At 37.0% G+C, this 22500-nt stretch overlaps 1 protein-coding gene across 19 annotated transcripts in view; it reads left to right on the top strand.

Moving 5' to 3' along the window:
• The window catches only part of dlg1b (discs large MAGUK scaffold protein 1b), a 138574-nt gene that overhangs the window by 1941 nt on the left and 114133 nt on the right, over nucleotides 1–22500 (top strand). For 10 of the 19 annotated variants that reach the window (XM_048195770.1, XM_048195769.1, XM_048195774.1 and 7 more), the window contains exons 3-4: nucleotides 10178–10341; nucleotides 16384–16455. In XM_048195770.1, the coding sequence (XP_048051727.1) occupies nucleotides 10178–10341; nucleotides 16384–16455 (236 nt within the window). The remainder of the gene's footprint in view (nucleotides 1–10177; nucleotides 10342–16383; nucleotides 16456–22500) is intronic. The other 9 variants (XM_048195795.1, XM_048195773.1, XM_048195772.1 and 6 more) reach the window with 1 other exon arrangement.

The following is a 22500-nucleotide window of genomic DNA, read 5'->3' as shown; positions in this document are numbered from 1 at the left end:
GGGTTAGTTCACCCAAAAATGAAAATAATGTCATTTATTACTCACCCTCATGTCGTTCCACACCCGTAAGACCTTCGTTAATCTTGGGAATGCAAATTAAGATATTTTTGCTGAAATCCGATGGCTCAGTGAAGCCTGCATAGTCAGCAATGACATTTCCTCTCTCAAGATCCATTAATGTACTAAAAACATATTTAAATCAGTTCATGTGAGTACAGTGGTTCAATATTAATATTATAAAGTGACAAGAATATTTTTGGTGCGCCAAAAAAACCAAAATAATGACTTATATAGTGATGGCCGATTTCAAAACACTGCTTTATGAAGCTTCGGAGCGTTTATGAATCAGCGTATCGAATCAGTGGTTCGGAGCGCCAAAGTCACGTGATTTCAGCAGTTTGGCGGTTTGACACGCAATACGAATCATTATTCGACACGATGATTCATAACGCTCTGAAGCTTCATGAAGCAGTGTTTTGAAATTGGCCATCACTATATAAGTCATTATTTTGTTTTATTTGGCACACCAAAAATATTCTCGTCGCTTTATAATATTAATGTTGAATCACTGTACTCACATTAACTGATTTAAATATGTTTTGGTACATTAATGGATCTTGAGAGAGGAAATGTCATTGTTAACTATGGAGGCCTCACTGAGCCAATGGATTTCAACAAAAATATCTTAATATGTGTTCTGAAGATGAACAAAAGTCTTACAGGTGTGGGATGCCATGAGGGTGAGTAATAAATGACATTATTTTCATTTTTGGGTGAACTAACCCTTTAACATCCTTCTGTGTACCCCCTCTCTTCCACTTAGACTGCAGTCACACCTTTTTCAGTTCCATTTTTTACCTATTAACCTATTAAATGTATGTAATGTTTTAAGTCAAATTCTTAAAATCCCAATAATGTAATTATTAATATAATGAATAAAGCAATAAATTAAACTAAATCAATAATTTAAATCGACTTAAATCAGTACCAACAAAAGCCATCTTTGCACTGCAGTGGCACAAGCTCCATTTACACAGTTTAATCCTGCTCAGTGGCATGAATTCAATTACAGTGCCATAAAAAATGTTAAGAGATAATGTTTTAGATACTAAAAAATGTTCAATAGTGAAATATGAAATTATGGTAAAATCAAAGTTGATACTTCAAAATATTCAACTAAAACCACCACAAAGTAAGTGGCAGCAAGTCACTCTCTTAATGAGTGAGTCATCGAGTCATTCATTCATTTATTGAGTAACAAAGCAAGTGGCTGTATTTATGAATAGGTCATTGAATCCTCGACTCTCCTGATTCGGTCAAAGCCACGGATTTGTTCACTGACACAATGTAATGTAGTGCGATTTACTAAGGTAGCATACTCTGCAGACAATCTATCATATGCATGCTGCTTGTGTGGATGCAGTCAGTTTTGACAGCAAAAGATGATTTAATTTGACTGGATGCTATGTATTTGACCTTTTATTGAACTACTGTTTTTATGTTAGAGGTGGCATTTTGCCTGTTATAAATGCATGCTCTGTTTTAATGTTATTTTAGGTTTTAATTAAAAGAACGGCAAAACTCAGCATTTTGTTTGCGTACCCCCTCTGTCACCTCATGTACCCCAGTTTGGGAACCACTGTCTTAGGCCAGCCGTTTGAAACTAGGCAAAGAAAGCAACCACGAGGAATGCTGAACACTGAACAGCCTGTTTGAGGCTGTTTCTCTGGGGTTTAACTGGCCGCGTGCCAGTGACTTCCTTTGTTTGACCCTCAAGGTGTGGAGGCTTCCTGTAATAACTTCATCCTCTGTTTCTCATTCTTTAGAAAAAAAACCCCATAAGTTTTGTTGCTTGAGTTGTTGAAGGGAAAGAGTTCTACTTAATGTGTGCTTAGTTACTTGTTTTATTGTCTACTGAAATGGTCATGTGTTTTAGGACAAAGACTGATCAGCTTCCTCTTGTAAATGTATTTCACCAACGTGTTTTGCTTCAGATTGAAAAGCAAACTCGTTTTGTAAAAAGCACAAAAACTTATTTAGAGAGGGTGGGAACATTACAAACAACTAAATTGCATATCACAACACAAGCGTTGTAAATATCTGCTTCTGTTGTCCTGGCTGAAGCACTATGTGTGCCTCACCACTGTTCTGTATCTCAGAAAACAGTCTTGCTCTAAGCTGCCGTGATGAATCGTCGTGCTCAACATTGCTGGATAAGTTCATACATCATACATGTGTAATCACCCTCATGCGTAGCCTCGTTCACGTTCACACAAACACGCACCGAAATCCCTCTACTCATATATGTCCTGCATGCACACATGTTCTTCTTAAGAGAGCCGCTAATGAAAAATGCATTGGAGTGACAGTTTCCAATTGGACTTTTCCTCAGATATGTATTCTAAAGGACAAACAAAATGTAATCCGTCTGTTGACATGATTACCCCAGTCCTAATCCGTAGGCTGATGATTTACGATGGTTTCTCTGAGAGAGCAGCACATGCAGACTCATGGTGCATGTTTCTCAATGATTAGAGCCTTAAGATCCCTCCCAGGATGCCAAAGAAGAAGAGTTAACCAGAGCAGGGCAGGTCTCCTCCTGCATGCAAAATGTGGGTCACAAGACAGACCAGGTTTACCCTTGACAGAACCTACCCGCCTCGAGTTCCTAGTTAATTGTTTTGAAAATGAGACTCTGAGTAAGGGTAAGATTAAATCACATTATCTAGTAGATAATGGTGAGGTTTTCTATTCACACACAGAAGAACCTTTTTAAAAAAAAAAAAAAAAAAAAAAGCTCTTAGTTCTTCATAAAGAGCTGGAGTGGTGAATCTGATATCGCACAGGCAGGCCGATATCTTTTCCTAATCTTTATTCAGAGGTCCTGCCTGAAACAGAATATGTAATGGATAAAAATCACTTCCTCAAGTAGATAGGAAGCATCTCACTTGGGCAAGCATCAAGCCAGCCAAAAAATGCTATCATGTATTTTAAAATGATTCCCTTATGTATCCCTCATGTAAATTATTGTAATATCAAAAGTCGATCATTTCAATCATAATATTAATTGCCTACAGAAAGCATTAGCATTCCATAATCTGTAAATGAGCCATCAGATAATGAAGACATGTGTCAGAGGTAAAGAGACCCGGCAGGCTCTGTGAACTGTGGAAATTCTATCCTGTGGCTGCAGAGGTCTGTTAATCGGACGTCAATATAGCACTCTGTTCAAGGGCTGCCTTACCACATATCTTATTCCGGAGGGAGAAAAGTGAACATGAGACTAAGAGAAACCTGGGAATCGGCTGAGAGTTACGCCTCTGTTTTGACTGGATCAGTGGAGAGGTCTCATCTCCAATTAAAAAACAATCATCTACACTATGAAATATAACAAATTTAAGGAGATAAGTCCAGTTACAGCTCTTTTGCTTTTACATTCTGTTATGAATCCACTGTCATTTACATTTTACCTGTTTTTTTTTTTCTTAAGTCTTGTAAACTTAGTTGTGAAAAGATCATAAAGAGTTCAAGCGTCTAGGTCACAAATATACAACTTCTCTATTAAGTATTTGTGATGTTCCATAGATTATTTGGGACCTAATTATAAATCAGTTTGAATTACTGTAGTGTCTGATGCAGCTTGTGTTTTCTACTGGTTGTGAATCATGCACCTGTTTAGATTTGATATCGGACACATTCGGGCTGATATTATAAAGATCATGTAAAGCATGACCATTTGTACTAACAACGGTTTTGATGTGTCGCGGTAGTACTACTAAAATAGGCAGCGATTAAAAGTGTTAGAGCTCCATTTTTATCATGCACATTGCGTACTCTAAGAGCATGGATGAGGTCACTGAACTGACATGAATAAACAGAACGCCTCATAATGTCATTGGTATTATACTAAGGGCAAAAAAGTGTGTTGTTCAGTATTAACCACCTAATACTGATTCTCGAACAATGATTAAATCTCTGTGTACCTCACTCAGAAATTCGTGCTCATTAGTGATTTGATTCAATCATAACTTCATCAGATGCCAGACTGATTTACCACAGTGACCAGATTAAAGATCTTACTCATAACCCCACTGGTTATTACTTTACTTCATCGTATGCATGTTTTATCCTGGCTGACCAAAAGCTTGAGGGCAGCCATGTTGTTGTCCATACTGTTTAAATTTGCTAGAACAAACAGATGTATCATTTTGGAGTCAAAGGCTGGGCGTTAGAAAGATGCTTTTTAGCGCAATTTGAACATGATGGCCTGGTTTCACAGACAGGGCTTAGACCATGCCAGGATTAGGCCTTAGTTAAATTAGGACATTTAAGATGCTTTTATAAACGTGCCTTTACTGGTCAAGTCAAGTCATCTTCATTTATATAGCGCTTTTCACAATACATATTGTTTCAAAGCAGCTTCACAGTGACAATAGGAAAATTATTATCGAGCTAAAGTTGGTTTTTGATTGAATCACTTCCATTGTAAAAATTGTTAATTATTACTGCTTAAATGACACCTTTCCTACTGAAAACCAAATACCTTTAATGCATTTTTGCCGTTCATTTACATGTTTAGTCTATAGGTTTGCGTGTTTAAGTGTGTATGTGCGCAGAAGCTTGGTCTTTTTAAAAAAAAGTGGTATTTGCCAAATTATTTGTCTGGTGCGCATAATACAGAAAAATTAGTTGTGTCCGCGGAATAATTTTGATAGCGTTTTATCTATACATAGGGAAAGGAAAGGGAAGGAGGCCTTCGCAGGGGATAGTTTAGTTGACACTTCTGGGCTGCGTTCTCATCATGTCTAGATGCAGGTTCTTCATCTCATCTGGATACGGCCTGGATCTGGCAGGCTGTGGCAAACTTCGGGATAAACAGAGAGAGACTAATATTAGCGTAGACGCCATTCTTCTTATGATGTAGCGAGTACATCGGGTGTTATGGGAAGTGTTCCCGGTTCCGGCTGACCTAATCTATGCAGCCTAAGAATTTACATGATTTGAATTATAGAAGTAGATAATGGTTTCTGTGTATGCAAGTTTAAACAGATGTGTTTTTTAATCTAGATTTAAACTGACAGAGTGTGTCTGCTTCCCGAACAGCGATAAGAAGTTTAGGTGGTAAACAGGAAAAGGATCTACTGCCTGCAGTTGATTTTGATATTCTAGGTATTATCAACTGTCCAGAATTCTAAGATCGCAATAGACGTGAAGGACTATAATGCATTAAGAGCTCGCTCAGGTACTGGGGAGCTAAACCATTTAGTGCTTTGTTAGTAATTAGTAAGATTTTAAAATCTATACGATGTTTAATAGGGAGCCAATGCAGTGTTGACAGAACCGGGCTAATATGGTCATACTTCCTGGTTCTAGTAAGAACTCTAGCTGCTGCGTTTTGGACCAGCTGTAGTTTGTTTAACAGGTGAGCGGAACAACCACCCAGTAGAGCGTTACAGTAATCTAGCCTTGAGGTCATGAATGCATGAACTAACTGTTCCACATTTGTCATTGAGAGCATATGTCATAGCTTAGATATATTTTTAAGATGGAAGAATGCGGTTTTACAGATGCTAGAAACATGGCTTTTAAATGAAAGATTGGTATCAAAGAGCACACCCAGGTTCCTAACTGACGACAAAGACATAACAGAGCAGCCATCAAGTGTTAGACAGTATTCTAGGTTATTACGTGAAGTTTTTGGTCCGAAAATTAGAATCTCTGTACTGGTGTACATCTTGAGACAAAACAATGGCACTGACATATTTTAAGGTATGTCAGTGTAAGTTGCTTTCAGTTAAAACAGCTCAAACATGCATTTTAGTCTAGGACTAGGCTTAAACCTTGTTTGTGAAACCGGGCAGATTAGTTTTCCAGATTGCTGCTGCACATTGGTGCTCCAGATAGGATACCTGAAGTACGCAAACCACTAACTGTTATTTTACTTTTACTTTAAGTTGGCAAAAAGGTCAAACCCATAATAAAAAGCACTAAGCAGCACAATGAGAAGTTGAACTGTAATTACAGTGTTCGACAAAGGTAGAAATAAATGAGCAAAGCATTACAAAAATCATACAACACAATCTCAGACACTAATATCTGGATGAGATTAGATTTCTCACATATTTTCCTCAGGAGTCAGTTAAAAAATATTTGGTAATTTTCTCTTCACTTCTTAATTACTGCTTAGCTGATTTAAGACAAATATAAGGCGAAACTTGGCAAAGTGTAAACGCATCTGGTTGTTCAGGCTACATAAGGAAACATTACTTCTCCGATATTGGCATACTTAATTTTGGGAGCCCCACAGTCAACATGTAAGGAAGCAGCCATGGATGGAGCAAATACTAAACACTAATTGACTAATTTAAAAATACAAAAAGTAGGCTTCAAATATACTTGTTCAGCATAACCACACGTGAATGATTTGCTTGCAAATAGAGGGTTTTTCGCCATCTGCTTCCTGATGTGCTTCAATGAGATTTACAGATGAAGTTATGAAATATTTTGCTCCGATATTGCAGCTGACTCAGCTAGAGTGCTGTGTAAATGCACACTCTTATATAATGCATTTTTAATTTGTTTGATGCATGATGATTCAGCACTTGAAAAATCATTAGGACCTTTGATTTATGTGTCCCAGATTGTTTTCAGTAAGATAACATAGTTTGCTCCCATCCCATCCCATCCCACCCCAACTTTTGAACAGGTCGATTGCCAATCTGAAGCTGCTCTTGACATTTTGTGTTCTATAGTTTTCTGATTATTTCTTAACTCTTTAAAGAGTTGTCATATGACCTGCTGTCAGATGTCACTACATGTTACAAACAAGACATGCTCTGGAATAATGTCAGTCAGTAGTTATGTTTCCATCCAAAGCTGCAAATTTAACTGCGCAGAATTGGAATATCGCATAAAACATTTGTGAATAAAGCACTGTTTCCATCCCATGTGTTCGAGAGAGCAAAATCATAACTTCCTGGGAAACTGTCACAAAATATCTGTAATAAAAGTGGAAGTTGTTGAAATCTGGGAAGATTTAATCACTTTTATGGTTTTTCATAATTAACCAACCCCCCTGCCAAAAAAAAAAAAAAAAAAGAGAGAAAAATTATATTTATGAAAATGTGAAATGAAGGCCTTTGCATTTCAGCTGAATAACTTTAGCCTTTGGTTTTCAGTAAATATAGTGGTCAGCGTAAATGAGTACACCCCCTTTGAAAAGTAACATTTTAAACAATGAACACAAACAATTTCCATAATGTTGACAAGACTAAGTTTAATATAACATCTGTTTAACTTTATAACATTAAAGTCTTCTAGGCATGGAATGAACAAGTTGGCTACATTTTGCAACATCTATTTTTTTCCATTCTTCAAGAATGACCTCTTTTAGAGAGGATGGAGGATGATGCTCAACTTGTCTCTTCAGAATTCCAAGAGGTGTTCGACTGGGTTCAGATCAGGAGCCACTGAATCTTTTCAGCCTGTTCTTCTTCAGAAATCCAACAGTGGCCTTAGATGTGTGTTTAGGATCATTGTCATGTTGGAAAAGTGCACGACGACCAAGGGCATGGAGTGATGATAGCATCTTCTCTTTCAGTATAGAGCAGTACATCTGTGAATTCATGATGCCATCAATGAAATGCAGCTCCCTGACACCAGCAGCAATCATGCAGCCACACATAAGGACACTGCCACCACCATGTTTCATGGCACCTTGCATTTTTCTTTGTATTCCTCACCTTTGCAACGGCATACAGTTTTGAAGCCATCAGTTCCAAAAACATTTATCTTGGTCTCATCACTCCAGAGTATAGAGTCCCAGTAGTCTTCATCTTTGTCAGCATGGGCCCTGGCAAACTCTAGGTGGGCTTTTTTGTGCCTGGGCTTTAGGAGAGGCTTCTTTCGTGGACAGCACCCATGCATGCCATTCCTCTGCAGTGTACGCCATATTGTGTCACGGGAAATAATCACCTCAGTTTGGCTTTCTAGTTCTTTAGATAACTGCAGTGAACTTGAATGCCGATTTTCTTCACCCCTCCTCATCAGAAGACGCTCCTGTCGAGGTGTTATCTTCCGTGTACGACCTGGACGTCTCTGTGAGATGGTTGCAGTTCCATCTTATTCAAATTTTTGTACCACTTCTGCTACAGTATTCAGACTGATAAGTAAGGCTGTGCTGATCTTCTTGTAGCTTCACCGTTCTGGTGTATAGAAATTATTTTCTTTCTCAGGTCTTGTGACATTTCTCTTCCATGTGGTTCAGTTGCTGACAGCATGAAATGGGAAGGGGTTTTAACACCCTTTTATAGTCAACTGTCTGTTGGACACAATGTGTAATTAATAATTAGACTCACCTTTGGTTGAATTCGTGTTAAATTAGACATTTGCAGTCTAAAATTTAGGTTTGCTCCAGAGACTTTCAGAGGGGTGTACTCATTTTTTGCATCACCCTAATTTGAGTAAAACTGAACATTTTGTTCTCTAATGTTTGTTATATTATTAACTTTGCTTTCATGTTATAAGTTAAACAGATGTTATATAAAACTTAGTTTTGTCAACATTTTGGAAATTGTTTTTGTGTTCAATGAGATATTGTTTAAAATGTTACTTTTCAAAGGGGGTGTACTCATTTACACTGAGCACTGTAGATTCAGTATTTTTTTTCTGTCTTTGTTTTATTTTAAGAGTAGATGCATGTCTGAGAGGTCAGTCAGATGTTAAATGGTAGGATTCTGTGACACCCCCTTGCTTCTCAAAGACTTACAGGGGCACTGACAAGTGAACGAACAGCGATTAATCTCAATATAAATCCTGGATTAGTTTACCCATCCAGCACTTTCGTGTCTGTGGCACAAAACTTTTATTTTTGACTAGCCTTAATACAGGAACCAAAATCACATTTCAGACCTAGATATAAAAAAATGCTAGATCTAAATTTTTAATGGTCATAGGACAAATGCTCATTCTACATGAGTGGGAGCTCAATTACAAGGCAATGGTTTTTTAGAGGGGCTGTGAAGTCACTGGACTCAGTATTTCTACAGGGAAACCAGAGATGAGGGAATCACCCCCACCAGCTGCGTGCATTATAAAAATATTTATTCTCATTTCTGTGTAGCTCCATGTGATCCAGCATGTATTTTCAGCCCTGTTACCCAATCTCTGCCATGCATAGAAGAACTGTAACCCTCTGCTATTTTCTCTCTCGGCTGAGCGTCAAACAGCATAGCCAACCATAGCGCTGAACTGCATTCTCTCAAACAGTCATTTCCCCTCTGCTTGTGGAAGGGACTAGTTCCCTAATTTATTTTAAACTGAACATGTGCCTTTTGCATGTGTAAATAGTTTCTGTTTGTTTGATTGTTAGAGTGTATGAACTTCTGTCTTATCTGCCACATTCATACATAAACATGCATTGATTACTCACGACTGGGTGGTGGCTTTCAAATGAGTGCAATAAATGTTCATAATAAGAAGCTCCTGTGGGGTCCATCTGACCCTTGTATCATTATGATTGTAACCTGAAGAATGTTGTAACAGCTGTTAATGACCTTTAAATCTCCCATGACCTCCAGTTTCAGTCCACATTCTTGTTTGTAATCTTTAAATTGCTGTTCACTCTAGGATGTGTATTTATAGATACATGCCATTAGCAACCAAATCACATCAGAGACCCTGATCAGTGAACAAGGTTTTAAAGCTGCGCAATTAATGTGTCCTTGAATGACCTTCAAAACTCTTATCGAACTCACATATACAGTTCCCCGTAAAAAAATATTTATATACTTGAGTCACAATTAAAATGTAGGAATGTTTTCACAATTAAAATGTACACACATTTAGGCACTTTTTGGTTGTCAAACATTAGAGGAACATATAGTTAATGTGATGAGCTACACCCTGTGTGAACTTGAGGGGAACTGAAATCATACATTCACAAAAAAAAAAAAAAAAAAAAAAACAGTGGGACCAGTTGGTTAGAAAATAATTGCAGAAATGACTTTTTTGATATGAAATCATCTATGCAATGAAATTCATACATTTATGTGTGACTTCAGTTTCTAAATACTTTGTGAGGCCTTGGTATCTTGCTTTTCCTTTTTTAGTAAGCTCTCTCAGGTATGATATTACAGAAACATTTCCTCTTGAAAATGTATAGTTTCTCTTTTATCAGATATCCAGGAATTTTACGAAGTGACCTTATTGGATAATCAGAGATGTGGGGAATCAGTGAAAGTGCCCGATGCAATGCCCCCAGTGAACTTGTGGGATTTCTCCAGCATTCAAAGCACAACGGTGACTTCCGACACCCTGCCCAGCCTTAGCACCAGCATAGAGGTAAGAGTGCTCCAATTTTTAATTTTCTGAGTTAGATTACCGAATAGAGTTTAGAAATATCTGAAATGTCTGGTCTGATTTGTTTTAGGTCAATTTGATGCTGTTTAAAACATTTTATTTCATTACTGCTAAGCATCTAAACATCTCGCAATTTAAAAACATTGATGTTGTCAAAGAAAATGGCATACTGTTTGTTTCTTATTAAACAAGTTATGCCATAATATGGTCCTTTTAATTAGACAGCATTCAGATTTCAAAGCACCAACCAAACATGATATTGATTGTTTGACATGTTTATTTGAAATAGATCATGGCAGTCTTAAATATTAAATGAAAAGACTTTTTTTTTTTTTTTTTTTTTTAAGCAGTGCTGTGATTGGGGCCATTTTGCGCTTAAACCCAATTTTTTAACTGTTCTGAGGTGCGTTTCCCAAAAGCAACTATGGGAAACGCATCAACGGAACTTGCGTCCATAGTTTGCTAAAGATGCTTTTGGGAAACGCACACCTGAACAGGACAGGAAATGTCTCTCCTACACAAAGCACATGTGCTTTTTCTGTTACACTATGTAATCATTGGTCAGGTATTCTGAGAATCGGACATCCTGCTTTGCATGTTATCACAATTGTCAATGTTGGTGGAATTTGCTATAATCCATCTTAAAGAGTCTATTGGAAATCGTTTGCAGAATGACTCCTCACACTCACAGAAACTGTTGGAAAAGACACTCTATCCTCCTGGATTCAGGGGAAGTATTTCGGTCTCAGTAGCTGTGCGTGATTCTGCTGAAAACAAATATGACAGAGGAGTCTTTACGCTCCATGGCTCTAACTGCAGTCTCTGTGCATGCTGTTTGTGAGCTTGAATACTTTAGTAGCAGATGTTCTCTTTCCCTGAACAGAGGAACAGAAAGTTCAATCACTAAATGACCTCTTAAAAGCACAATAAGATAGATTAGTTATCACAGATCTGTTTCATTAGCTCATTTTAATAAGTAAATTGAACAAGCAGTAAAAAAAATGTAGTAGATATGCAGATACCTTCAGACTTTTTCTGCTTGATGTTTGCTGAAATGAATACAGCATTGATTATTTCTCACCACTCTTTTGAAAAACGTGAAAAAAATGGACGTGGTAAGCTGTGGAGAGGAAAAGAGAACACAACAATTGTCCCTTCCAGTCAGTTTTATTTCTCTTTCAGTTAAAAATATCAAAGGTTCACAATGCATACTACATGCAAAAAAATTAACAAAGATATTATACATGGTTTTGTACGCTTCATTACACAACATTACACGGTTTGTAAGCTACATTACACATCATTACACACCAGTAATTTTATATCTATAATTTAATGGTAAATAGCATGGTAAATATCACTTGTGAACAGTATTTTTTTTTATTGTGCATCATTTATAATCAAGCTGCAATTTTGTCAAATTATACATATAGTGTGAAAATATAAAGTGTATAGTTTGAGAATATCAAGTGTATAAAGCTAGTTTCATGGATTTCATGCTATCCATGAAACTAGCTTCAAAACAAAGGATTCAGACACTTTATTTCAAAATGTTTCAAGTGTCATTCGACCACAGAATATGAAACACTGTAATGAAAGAATTCTCCTCTAATGTATGTCCATTGTTGTGCATTGATATTAGACAAATTAAAATATTGAGTGTGTGAAATCCACTGTGCTGAAAGTGTCCATAGTTAAAAAAAAAAAACACTCCTATATACCCCTATTTTTAGTTTACTTGTTGTGCAGATAAGCTTTGGAAGTCTAAGGTAACTCCAGAAGTTATCCACCTTTTTCCTACAACCTGTGACGCTTTGCTTGAATTATGGGAGTAATTTCCGGTAAACTGTAAACAATCAGCGAAAGGTTCGCTCTGGGAATGCAATAATAAGCATTTCCAAAAACTGTGTATAATGAGATGACATTATTCTGCTTGTCCTTCAACCGTCGAGCATTAAAGGGTTAGTTCACCCAAAAATGAAAGATATTTTTAAGATATTTTTCATAAAATCCGATGGCTCAGTGAGGCCTGCATTGCCAGCAAGACAATTAACACTTTCAATGCCCAGAAAGCTACTAAAGACATATCTAAAACAGTTTATGTGACTACAGTGGTTCAACCTTAATGTTATGAAGCGACGAGAATACTTGTGCCAAAACAACAAGTAACAACTGTATTCAACAATATCTAGCGATGGGCGATTTCAAAACACTGCTGCATGAAGCTTTACAAATCTTTTGTTTCGAATCAGTGGTTCGGAGTACGTATCAAATGGGTATCTGAACTGCCTGAAGTCACGTGATTTCAGTAAACGAGGCTTCGTTACTTCATAAGTGTTTTGAAATTTCAGTGGTTCACCACTGGAGGGCGTGACTTTGGCAGTTTGATTCATGCTCCAAATACAGTGGAATACAAAGGGAAAACAAAAAGAAAATAATCAGGAGGAAAAGAATTCAGCGACTGAAAAGCGCTCTTGCCATATATATTCTTGTTATACCATGTCACATTATTACCAAGTGTTAGATTACTCTCCTGACGTCTAAAAAAATAGAACATGAAGGAAATTTTACATCTTCAGTCAAACTGTCGGATAAGGATTATTTGTAGCACAGCCTTATTATTTGAAATGATTTGTTTGTCTTTTCAGTGGAACTTCCCCAAACTGGAAGTGCCTCCCATAATTAAAACGCAGTAGGCACATTAGAAAAAAGGTGGATACAATTTGTTTTACTAAAGTTTACTAAACATGTTTTGCCCCACTGTAACATCTGACATAATTATGAACAAACTAAATGGTTCATAAATAAATAAACATGCTTTGTGCCCAACTTCTCAGATTTCTAGAAAATTAGATGAATTGATCGCTTATAGTAACGATAGTCTTGTTCCAGATAAACAGATTATGATCCACAAATAAATTAAAAGGGACAGTTATAGACTTCTAATTCATGACCGGTGTTTTGTTTTTCTCTCTTCTGTGCCTCCGCGTTTGTCACTGCGTCATTGCATTCGGGTCAAAGGTTGCTCTTCCTCCCAAACTGACTGATGTGTACAGTCGTCTGCCAGAAGCTAGTTATTTGAATTTATAAAGATATAAATTCAATACATTTATAAGTTTACAAAGTTATAAATCCATTATAAACCTTGGAGGACTAAGGATATTTTTTTTTTTAAATATCTCCATTTTTGTTTGTCTGAAAGAAGATAGTCATAGACACCTATGACTTGAGGGTGAGTAAATCATGGTATAATTAAAATTTTTGGGTGAACTAACCCTTTAAAGAGATTTAACAAAAAATAATTATATACACAAATAAATAGAATGAGATCCACAAATATATGTCAGGAGTTTCCCAAAAATGAATTAAATTCACAAATAAATAAAATGAGATTTGCTAATAAAAAATATGTTCACAAATGTTTTTATGTCACAAGCACAATTCTGCCTGGCATTCATTTATGAATCACCACCTGTACATTTGTGAATCGATTTCTGCGGATTTGTGGATCTCTGCACACATTTTTTGGATCTCTTCCTGAACATTTCTGAATCACCTCAAGCATTTGTGGATTTTGAAACAGTTCTAGCATCAAGACTGCAGACAAATCCACAAATAGGTCGACTCCACCCACTGACTACTCTAGCCAATCAGATAACGGCCACATTGCTCTGACCAATTGTGGCACGCTCTTGCTACAACCACAATCGTGTGCAGTCTCATCCTGCATTGGCTTAGATAGGAAGTATAGGGTTCTTAAACATTCGTACAGTGAAAAGATGTTTAAAATTTTGATTTCATTACACCATTAGACTGTGTGTCAAGCCAAGCCAAACTACTATATTTTATGCGCCATTTGAAAATGCCAGAGAAACAGAGAAACAGTGTTCTCTTTTATGCGGACAACGGTATGGATACAGACGCGTTATGGAAGTGCCACATTAATCAAGATGGAACAGAAAGCGTCAATAAGATATTAACTTAACTAACTGAATTCAGCCTTGTTCTCATGCAAGTTCATGAATTAGATGAAACTCTCGTCACACAACAGCCAACAGTCAAACATTTTAATGACGGATATGAGCAGTAAACCAGCTATTAAGTCTATAAGTAATATTTTAAACATTAATTAAACATTTTAATGTTACCACTGTTTGTAGAGAAGATGTGGCAGGCTACCTGAATTCTTTTTAAACATGTGACAAGTTGTTGAATTCCAAATAGCATGTGCATTTCATTTAAAAGTAAAATGTCCAGCAGTGAAACACTTGATCACACAAATAATACTTCAAATGAATCAGACAGATAGACATTACTGATTGTAAAAGTTATTTACAGCATCCAAAATAAATACAAAAATGTATTTTTCACTTTTCAGCATTGCAACATTTTGCATTTTTGCATTATCCACTCATAAAAACCATAGTACACGCCGCAGTGCTGCTAAGGCTAGTACTTTTACATCACTGATAGTCGTTCGGGCTTATATTTGGTATTATACATGGTATTATGCAAGTGTGGAATACTGTACTTATGGAGTAGAATGGGTTACTGCTGGTAATGTGTCGCACCGCGCCGCTTGTAGACAGTATCATCAGCTGCATTTACATGGACCGTAATAATGTGATCTGTTTGTTTATATTGATTATAATGCCTTCAATTTGCTGCATCGCGCCGTGCCGTGCACGTCAGATAGAGAAGGTGTAATAGTATGGGATCTGTGAATAATCAGAATTCATGGATAGTCCTTTATCCTGATGGCAATATAAAGAAACATTATACTCTATAAATCTTTTTTTGAAAATGGGGTGTTTTAATCACTCAAACAACACTTCAGCTCAATTCGATCAAAGCGCCTATAGAGTAGTATAGAGCTCCTTTCAGAGGTGCAAAACTGTTCCTGCACCGATTGTAAAGCAAAACGTGATTGGTAGTAGTGAGAACGTGCTGCGATTGGTCAGCGCAGTGTGGCCGTTATCTGATTAGCTTAGTCAGTTGTTGGAGTCGGCCCATTTATGGATTTGTCTGCAGTCTTGACGCTATGACTGTTTCAAAATCCACAAATGCGCAGGAACATAAAAACATATTTGTGAATGTTTTTTTTTTTTTTTTATTATTAACAAATCTCATTTTATTTTTTTGTGAATTTAATTTCATTTCTGTGAAAATATTTTTTGTGGATCTCATTCTATTTATTTACGCATATGATTATTTTTTGGGAATCTCTTTATATTTATTTGTGGGTCATAATCTATTTATTTATAATAATGGAACAAAATACCCCCATAGTTAGTGACTTGTCAGACCACATTCTTAGTGTTAGCATGAAAACATTCAAAGTTTAAACAGCAGTTGGACATGTGTAAACAGTGTTGATGTAGTATGCATGTTTGTAGCTGGACCAGTCTGTTTTGGAAGACAGTTGTCACAACACCACCACCTGCCTGCAGTGTGTAGACGTGTACAACATGAAGAGCCACTTTTGAGTATATTTATAAAAGAACAAATGATTATGTCTGTTTTTAATAAAGCAGCATTGAATCCAGACATTAAATTAGTTGGGAAAAGGAATCTCAGTAACAAGATTTTCAGACTGACCAGTGTCTCAAGACGAAATAGTGTTTATATTTCTATAGGTCAGGTAGTCAATAAGCTGATCTGATTCTCTAAACTGGTTCACCTACTGTAATATATTACTACTGAAAACCTGGAAATCTGAGCCTGAGCTGCCAGCCCCTGAAAATTTTAGGCTGCTTGGGATGAACAGTTATACCATTAATGCAATAATCACTTATTCAGAATAATTCTTCTCATTTGTCTTCAACAACTTACAGTGCTTACTAATATTTTGTTTTATACAAACAAAATATTAATTGTTGCTCATTTTCAAGCTTTTAAACTTCATACTAGTGGAATGTAGGTCATTTTAAATAAACGTATCTTACTTGCACCTCTGCTGTGTATTTCAATGTCCTTTCTCTTTTCCCTCTTGTTTCTTTCTGTTAATAAAATGGCCACTCTCAGGACTCTCCCCTCCTAAATGAAATTCTTCATGTGCTTGCTAAAGCGAAATCCTCCCACAGTGAGCTGGACCAAGTGAGTATCATACCGGCACGGGTCTGGTGGGTTGGGCATCCCCCATGGCCGCATGTCTGGGCCGTTCATTTCCTCTTACCCTGTTCCCCAAGTCTCGTCGATGGGGTTTGCTCCAAGAACAGAGGGACTCATGTGTCATTGCGCTCTATTCATTTAGACTCGCCTCATGGGTCTGCTCAGGTCACAGCATTATCGTTGGGATACCAAGTTTTGGTGGCCAAGCTGCGGGTGGCATTTTCACAATGCTGAAACTTTATTCAAAATGTGTTGGCAGCATTAAATTCAAAACATCCAAATTGTGACACCATTTATGTCTGAATGTGATCAGCCCAATATAGCTGATAATGATTTGTGGAATTGGATTTTTAATTCAATTCAGTTGTCAAAATACATGATTATTAAATTGTGATGATTAATATAATAATTTCATAAAATAAGTCTGTTTAAGCTTGTGAAAATGTCAATTTGGTGTTGTAAGTTTAAAAATACCCTTTTACCAATGTGTATTTAAATAATCCAAGGTCTGTATTATTAATGTTTTTTATATATCAGCAAAATGTGTATTTTATGTTGTTGACGTTTCGCCTTATGCCTTAGTGTAGAATATGATTGTACCTGATGCCTATTATCAAAAAAATTCACTATGGACCCACTACTTTGATGACAAATTTCTATTGCAATATTTAACATTGCAAATGTAGCAAAGTTTTTATTTTTTTCATTCTTTTTAAATGTACATTTATAACACTACTTTGTGTTATATTCCACAATACATGCAAGGGGATTTCTAATACAGCTGTAGAGCTAGTTATGAAATCTTTTTTTCTACTGGTCCGTTCAGGAAAGTGGTTAAAATTTTTACTTGCCCTGCCAAAATTTTCACTGGCCTCACCACTAAAAAAGTAATTTCAAAAAAGGCCTAGTTTTCTGTGTTTTTGACCCATAACCTTAATAAATAAGGTGACAAAAACTACTAGCCTAACTCATATATATTTCAAATATTGTTAAGTTCAAGTAAACATTCAGTAATACATTAAGAACAAATAATAAAATTACGAGCAAATAAATAGAAAATAATGAAAATATAAATTAAATTAACAATGCTTTTCAGGTTTTCCAGGTTGATCTAACAGTAGTTTTCAGGTACAGAAATTGAATAAAGTAATCAGATTACACTGCATGGTCTTCACTGTATAAATAAAATATAGATTAATGTATTCAGACAAGAGTGAACAGATTTTTTTTCTTCCCTCTTTTCTTGGTCTTATTTGATTAACATTAAAAACACAGGCAGCAGCAGTAATATTAGGCTGCTGTCATTTTAAGACCTAATGTATGGATCCAATATACTGTTTTTCCATTCCACTGCACTATCCATTGTTTTTCAGTGTAAAAAAAAATTCAACTTGTAAAATAAAAAAAAAAAGGCTTGCACTTTTTCGTTCTGGCCTTTTTGCACTTTTAATATCATAAACACGTTCAGCCCTTACACATGCATTTTTTTTTCTCAACTGTTTACATTCACTTAAGACATAACAGACTACGTTTAGGAGAATACATGCCAATATGGGCATTTTGACAATTTTGTGTGCATGTGAAAGAAGACTCTATTAAATATTTGCATGCTGTCTGAGGCGCAGCTTTCTGGGCACACACTTCGGATGTGTGTTGTGCACATAAAACTCAAACAGCAAGTACTGTATTGACTTCTCTTTCGTGTGTTCTTGCACTTGAATATTTAAATTGGCCAAAGATAAACATATGCAAATGTTCCGTCTACTGTCCCAAGCGTCGTTTACACTGACCCCGGGCCATTGGGCAGTCCTTATTGTTGAGCCCTGAAAGTAACATAATACTTTTAAGTTTACAACAAAATATCTGAGTTTCTTTTCCAAACAAGTAAAGCAAGTTACTTTGTTTTCCCATTTATTGACTGACACCTCTCCTTTCGCCACTTTGAGAGAAATCGTGATTAAGTGGAGAGGCATTGTGTGTGCCGTGTAACCATTTGCAATTATCATCTCACTTGTAAAAAGATTCAACAGATTCAGTATTCTTAAAAATGAATAAAAACAGCGAAATGCAAACTTGGAATATTTTGCAAACTTGCAATAATTAAATGTTAAAGGGGACCTATTATGCAAAATTCACTTTTATAAAGTGTTTGAAAACAGATGTGTGTCCATAGTGTGTGTAAACAGCCAGCCTATAATGGTAAAAATCGACCCACTCCTTTTTATTTATTTCTTTTTTTTTTATAAGCACCATAAATCAGGGGTCGGCAACCTTTTTGTCATGAAGTGCCATTCAATCACTGTGCCACAACCCACATTTCCTCCAATCCCTCTTTAGTATAAATACACAAACTTATTTTAAATATTCATAATGGCTAACATAGAAATATTACAGAACCTTAAATATTTCTGAAGCAATTTTTTCATAAAATTTTGTCTATTTACAATGGGCCTATTTACACGTGGTCATTCATGTGTTTTTACTGATCGGATAGCTATTCGTTTTATTACAATCTGTTCTTTTGATTGAACTGTTCCTCAATCTTCAATTCCCACTCTATATGCAAATTCAATGGAGTTCACGTCAATGAAAGCAAGATATGAGCTTCATTTTATTTATCAGCTAATTTCAAGATCGAAGACTGAAATTGAAGAGAGAGCAGCATCAGCACTGGTAAGATAATTTAGTGTCACTGCTTTACTGAAGATGACTGTGTGTTGAGCTTCAGGATGTGATGCTGAATTTTCAGTTTCATTTTGCAGCAGTTTCCTCATCGGCTTGCTGAAGAGATGCTCAGCTACTCCTCTGTGGCGGCCCATTTCTGCGGCGATGCTTGCTGCAGTAGTGCTGTCATATCAGGGTACTGGGAGCAATTATAACACGTAAAATTACAGCATAAAATTTACATATGTGGCTTCAACAACCAGATGCATTTTGTCCAGTTTCATCTGGAATGCGAAAAATGCCCTCCCCGCACGATTGGATAAGCTATCCGATCAGAGAAAACGCATGAAGTGACCCACACAAGAACATAGAGTCCACATATGTTAGACATTTTGATGTGTGTGGAATGTTTAATAAGGACTTTATATACTTGGTTGAAATTTATAGCATTAACTATGTACAGCAGAACAAGCTGTAAGCTGTCAGTAATGTGTGTATGTGATGCGCAGTGGTAGCGCTAATGGTTTGTCAGAGCTGCGTGCTTTCATTGCCTTGTGCAGTCTAATTTTCACACTTTAATAGTATATATAACTTGATAAAACAAATTGTGTTACTATGAAGTATACTACTGTATGCAGGTGGGAGATACTTTATCAGAATGAAATACATACACCTCTCTCGCTTTTGCTCACGTGCCAGCAATTACCTCTCGGCGCACCATTGCCGACCTCTGCCATAAATCATAAACAGTCTCTCCAAACGAGCAGTTCCAGATTTCCTCCTAATCTTATGTAAGCGTAGGGGGAAGCCCTGGCCATGTCTGCTGATGGAATATGCCCTATTAGCTTAGCTCCTTCCCTTGAGTGAGCTGTACACAGTTCGCCATGTTTATCTCCTCGCCAGAGCATTTAACAGCAGCATTCAAGTAAGAAATGTATTCTTATTAAAGCTACCAGTTAAGTGCAATAAGATGTGTAAGAGAAATCAGTTTAATACTCAGGACACACCATCTGACAGCCAGCTTTCTGTGCGTGTGTGCATACTGTACAGGCGTGAATTTGCATTTCCTTCAGCCTGAGACTTATTCATTTCACTTTTGGTGTGAAAAGGTCTTTTCATTTGCCAGAAATAGAACTTTTTTTTTTTGTTATTAAAAAACAAACAAACAAGCAAGCCTTGCGCAAGTAAGAAAAGTAACACAAAAGTGTTACACATTGCTTTCCATAAAAAGTAACACAATTAGTTATTTTTAACAAAGAATGCTATATTGTAAAGCATTACGTTTAAAAGGAACTTTCTCCAGCACTGGTTGTGGGTAGATCCTCTGATATAAAAGACCCTTTCCACCGACAGGGTGCTGGTGCTTAATCTGGAGCTGCTCCACACATTTCCACCACAGAAATAGTGTTTGCGGCTCCGTACTGGGCCCCGACAGCCTACTGGTCTCGAACCAGAAACCTCTAAAGTTCAGAAGATAGAGTGGCGAAATAATGTCAGTTTAAAGTTTTTAAAAATACAGGTCAGTGTGGTAAAAATAAGATAAAACTTAAATGCACAAAAACAAACAAAAAACCAAACAAAAAAACAAATCCCTCCCATTACAATGTTCAAAGCTAAGTGCCCTGTTTGGCATCCCATTCTTATGTTCAGTATGGCACGTTCTTGTAATATTAACAAATATAATGTGTGAACTTATTTCTATGAATTTTAGTATCACAGTATACATTTAAAGCTGCAGTAGGTAACTTTTGTAAAAATGTATTTTTTACATATTTGTTAAACCTGTGAAGCTCCTCTGGCTCCTCCCAGTGGTCCTATTGCCATTTGCAGAAATACACCGCTCCCGGTAAGAAACAACCAATCAGAGCCAGGAGGAGTGTCTTAGCAGTGTCAATCAAGCTCGCGTGCGCGCTGATCACACACCCCTCTCATGCACAGCGCCAGCGCATACAGGCGTTCAAATTCAAGATTACCGGTGTGCCGCAGCTTTGCAGCTTTGCAGCTTTGGCGGACAAACAATCCAAACTGCCAATTCCTCGAGTGGCACCTGCTCATAAAATAAAGACGGGTAAATGGAAAAAGACAGATGACGATGATAAAAAAGCCAAAAAGAAAGAAATAGATAGAACCCGAAATAAAACGAGGGTAACATTAAATATTGGAGTGGCTTTTCCGAGGTGGAGGGAGCTACGTGTCCTGAAAGGATTAAAAACCGATGCAGAGTTAGCCACATTTCTGCTTGGCAAGTAAGTATCCCTGCTTGATTTGTTTCATTTTTTAAGAACTACACAACTAAGATAATTTCAAAACAGGCCTGCCCGTCCCCTGCCTGATGCTCCGCGCACACCATGGCTTCCTCTTCTCCCCGCCCGTTGACTCCTCGAAGTCGCTGTGGGTGTGAATTCCTCGTCGGAGCCCATTGACTCGGTGTCAAAACTGTAGCCGCATAACATACAGATAAAATGTCACGCACTGCAAAGCAACTATTGAAACCTACTAATTCACTGGCTTGTCATGTTGCTGAAATAATGTACTAGCAAACCTTATTTAGCATTACATATCGATATCTAATAATTACTTGCATACTGTAACGTTAGTTACCGTTATATTATCTTACTAGCTATTTATTACTTATAGAAATAGCGCAACGTCATATAGTTACATTACATGTATTGCAAAATACGTAATGTTTTGAGGACCAAGTTTGTAGTCAAAGTATGGGCAGGCCATAGTCAATGTAAATCATATTGTTGATGTTTCGTCCGTACCAGTGAATGTGCCATAACTGTTTATCCGCCGTCATCGGTGGCCCTGCTTGCTTACTAGCCTGCGCGTTCACGGCAGGCTCCGTTGTGATGGGGGAGGAGCTGTGGAGGGAGGGCTGTAGCACAGCATAGAGCAAGGGGGAGTGACCTGTGAGTTGTGCTTGTTCAAATTTTCAGGCTAATTCAACGTTTTCTAAAAACTCCCTATTGCAGCTTTAACTTACCATTGTATAAAAAGCAGCTTATAATGGCACAGAGACACCTGAATTAATATCATAGAATGTTAAGATATCTTTAAAAAATGTTTGCGAAACATGTGTCAGAGGAATCATCAGCTGTTTTCTAAGTGCTTTGGATTTCCCCCAGCCGAGTTCTGATTTCATGAGCACCACCACTAGCGCTATTTCTTTTGGAAACTGGGTAAGAGATGCTTATTACCCAGTGTTCTTTTTGTTTTCTTTGGTCCAAAAACCTTTATGCAACCGTGGCATGCACTAGCACAGAGGCTGCTTCTGAAAGGAAGGGCTAATCACTGTGCACATCAAATATTTATTCTTGCACTGCATTTCAGGGCAATCTACAGTATGAGCTATATAAAGGC

This window comes from Megalobrama amblycephala, linkage group LG7, assembly GCF_018812025.1.
Source record: "Megalobrama amblycephala isolate DHTTF-2021 linkage group LG7, ASM1881202v1, whole genome shotgun sequence".
In the NCBI taxonomy this organism is placed as follows: domain Eukaryota; kingdom Metazoa; phylum Chordata; class Actinopteri; order Cypriniformes; family Xenocyprididae; genus Megalobrama; species Megalobrama amblycephala.
Note: the sequence above shows the minus strand (reverse complement) of the source record. Positions and strands in the feature narration are given on the sequence as shown.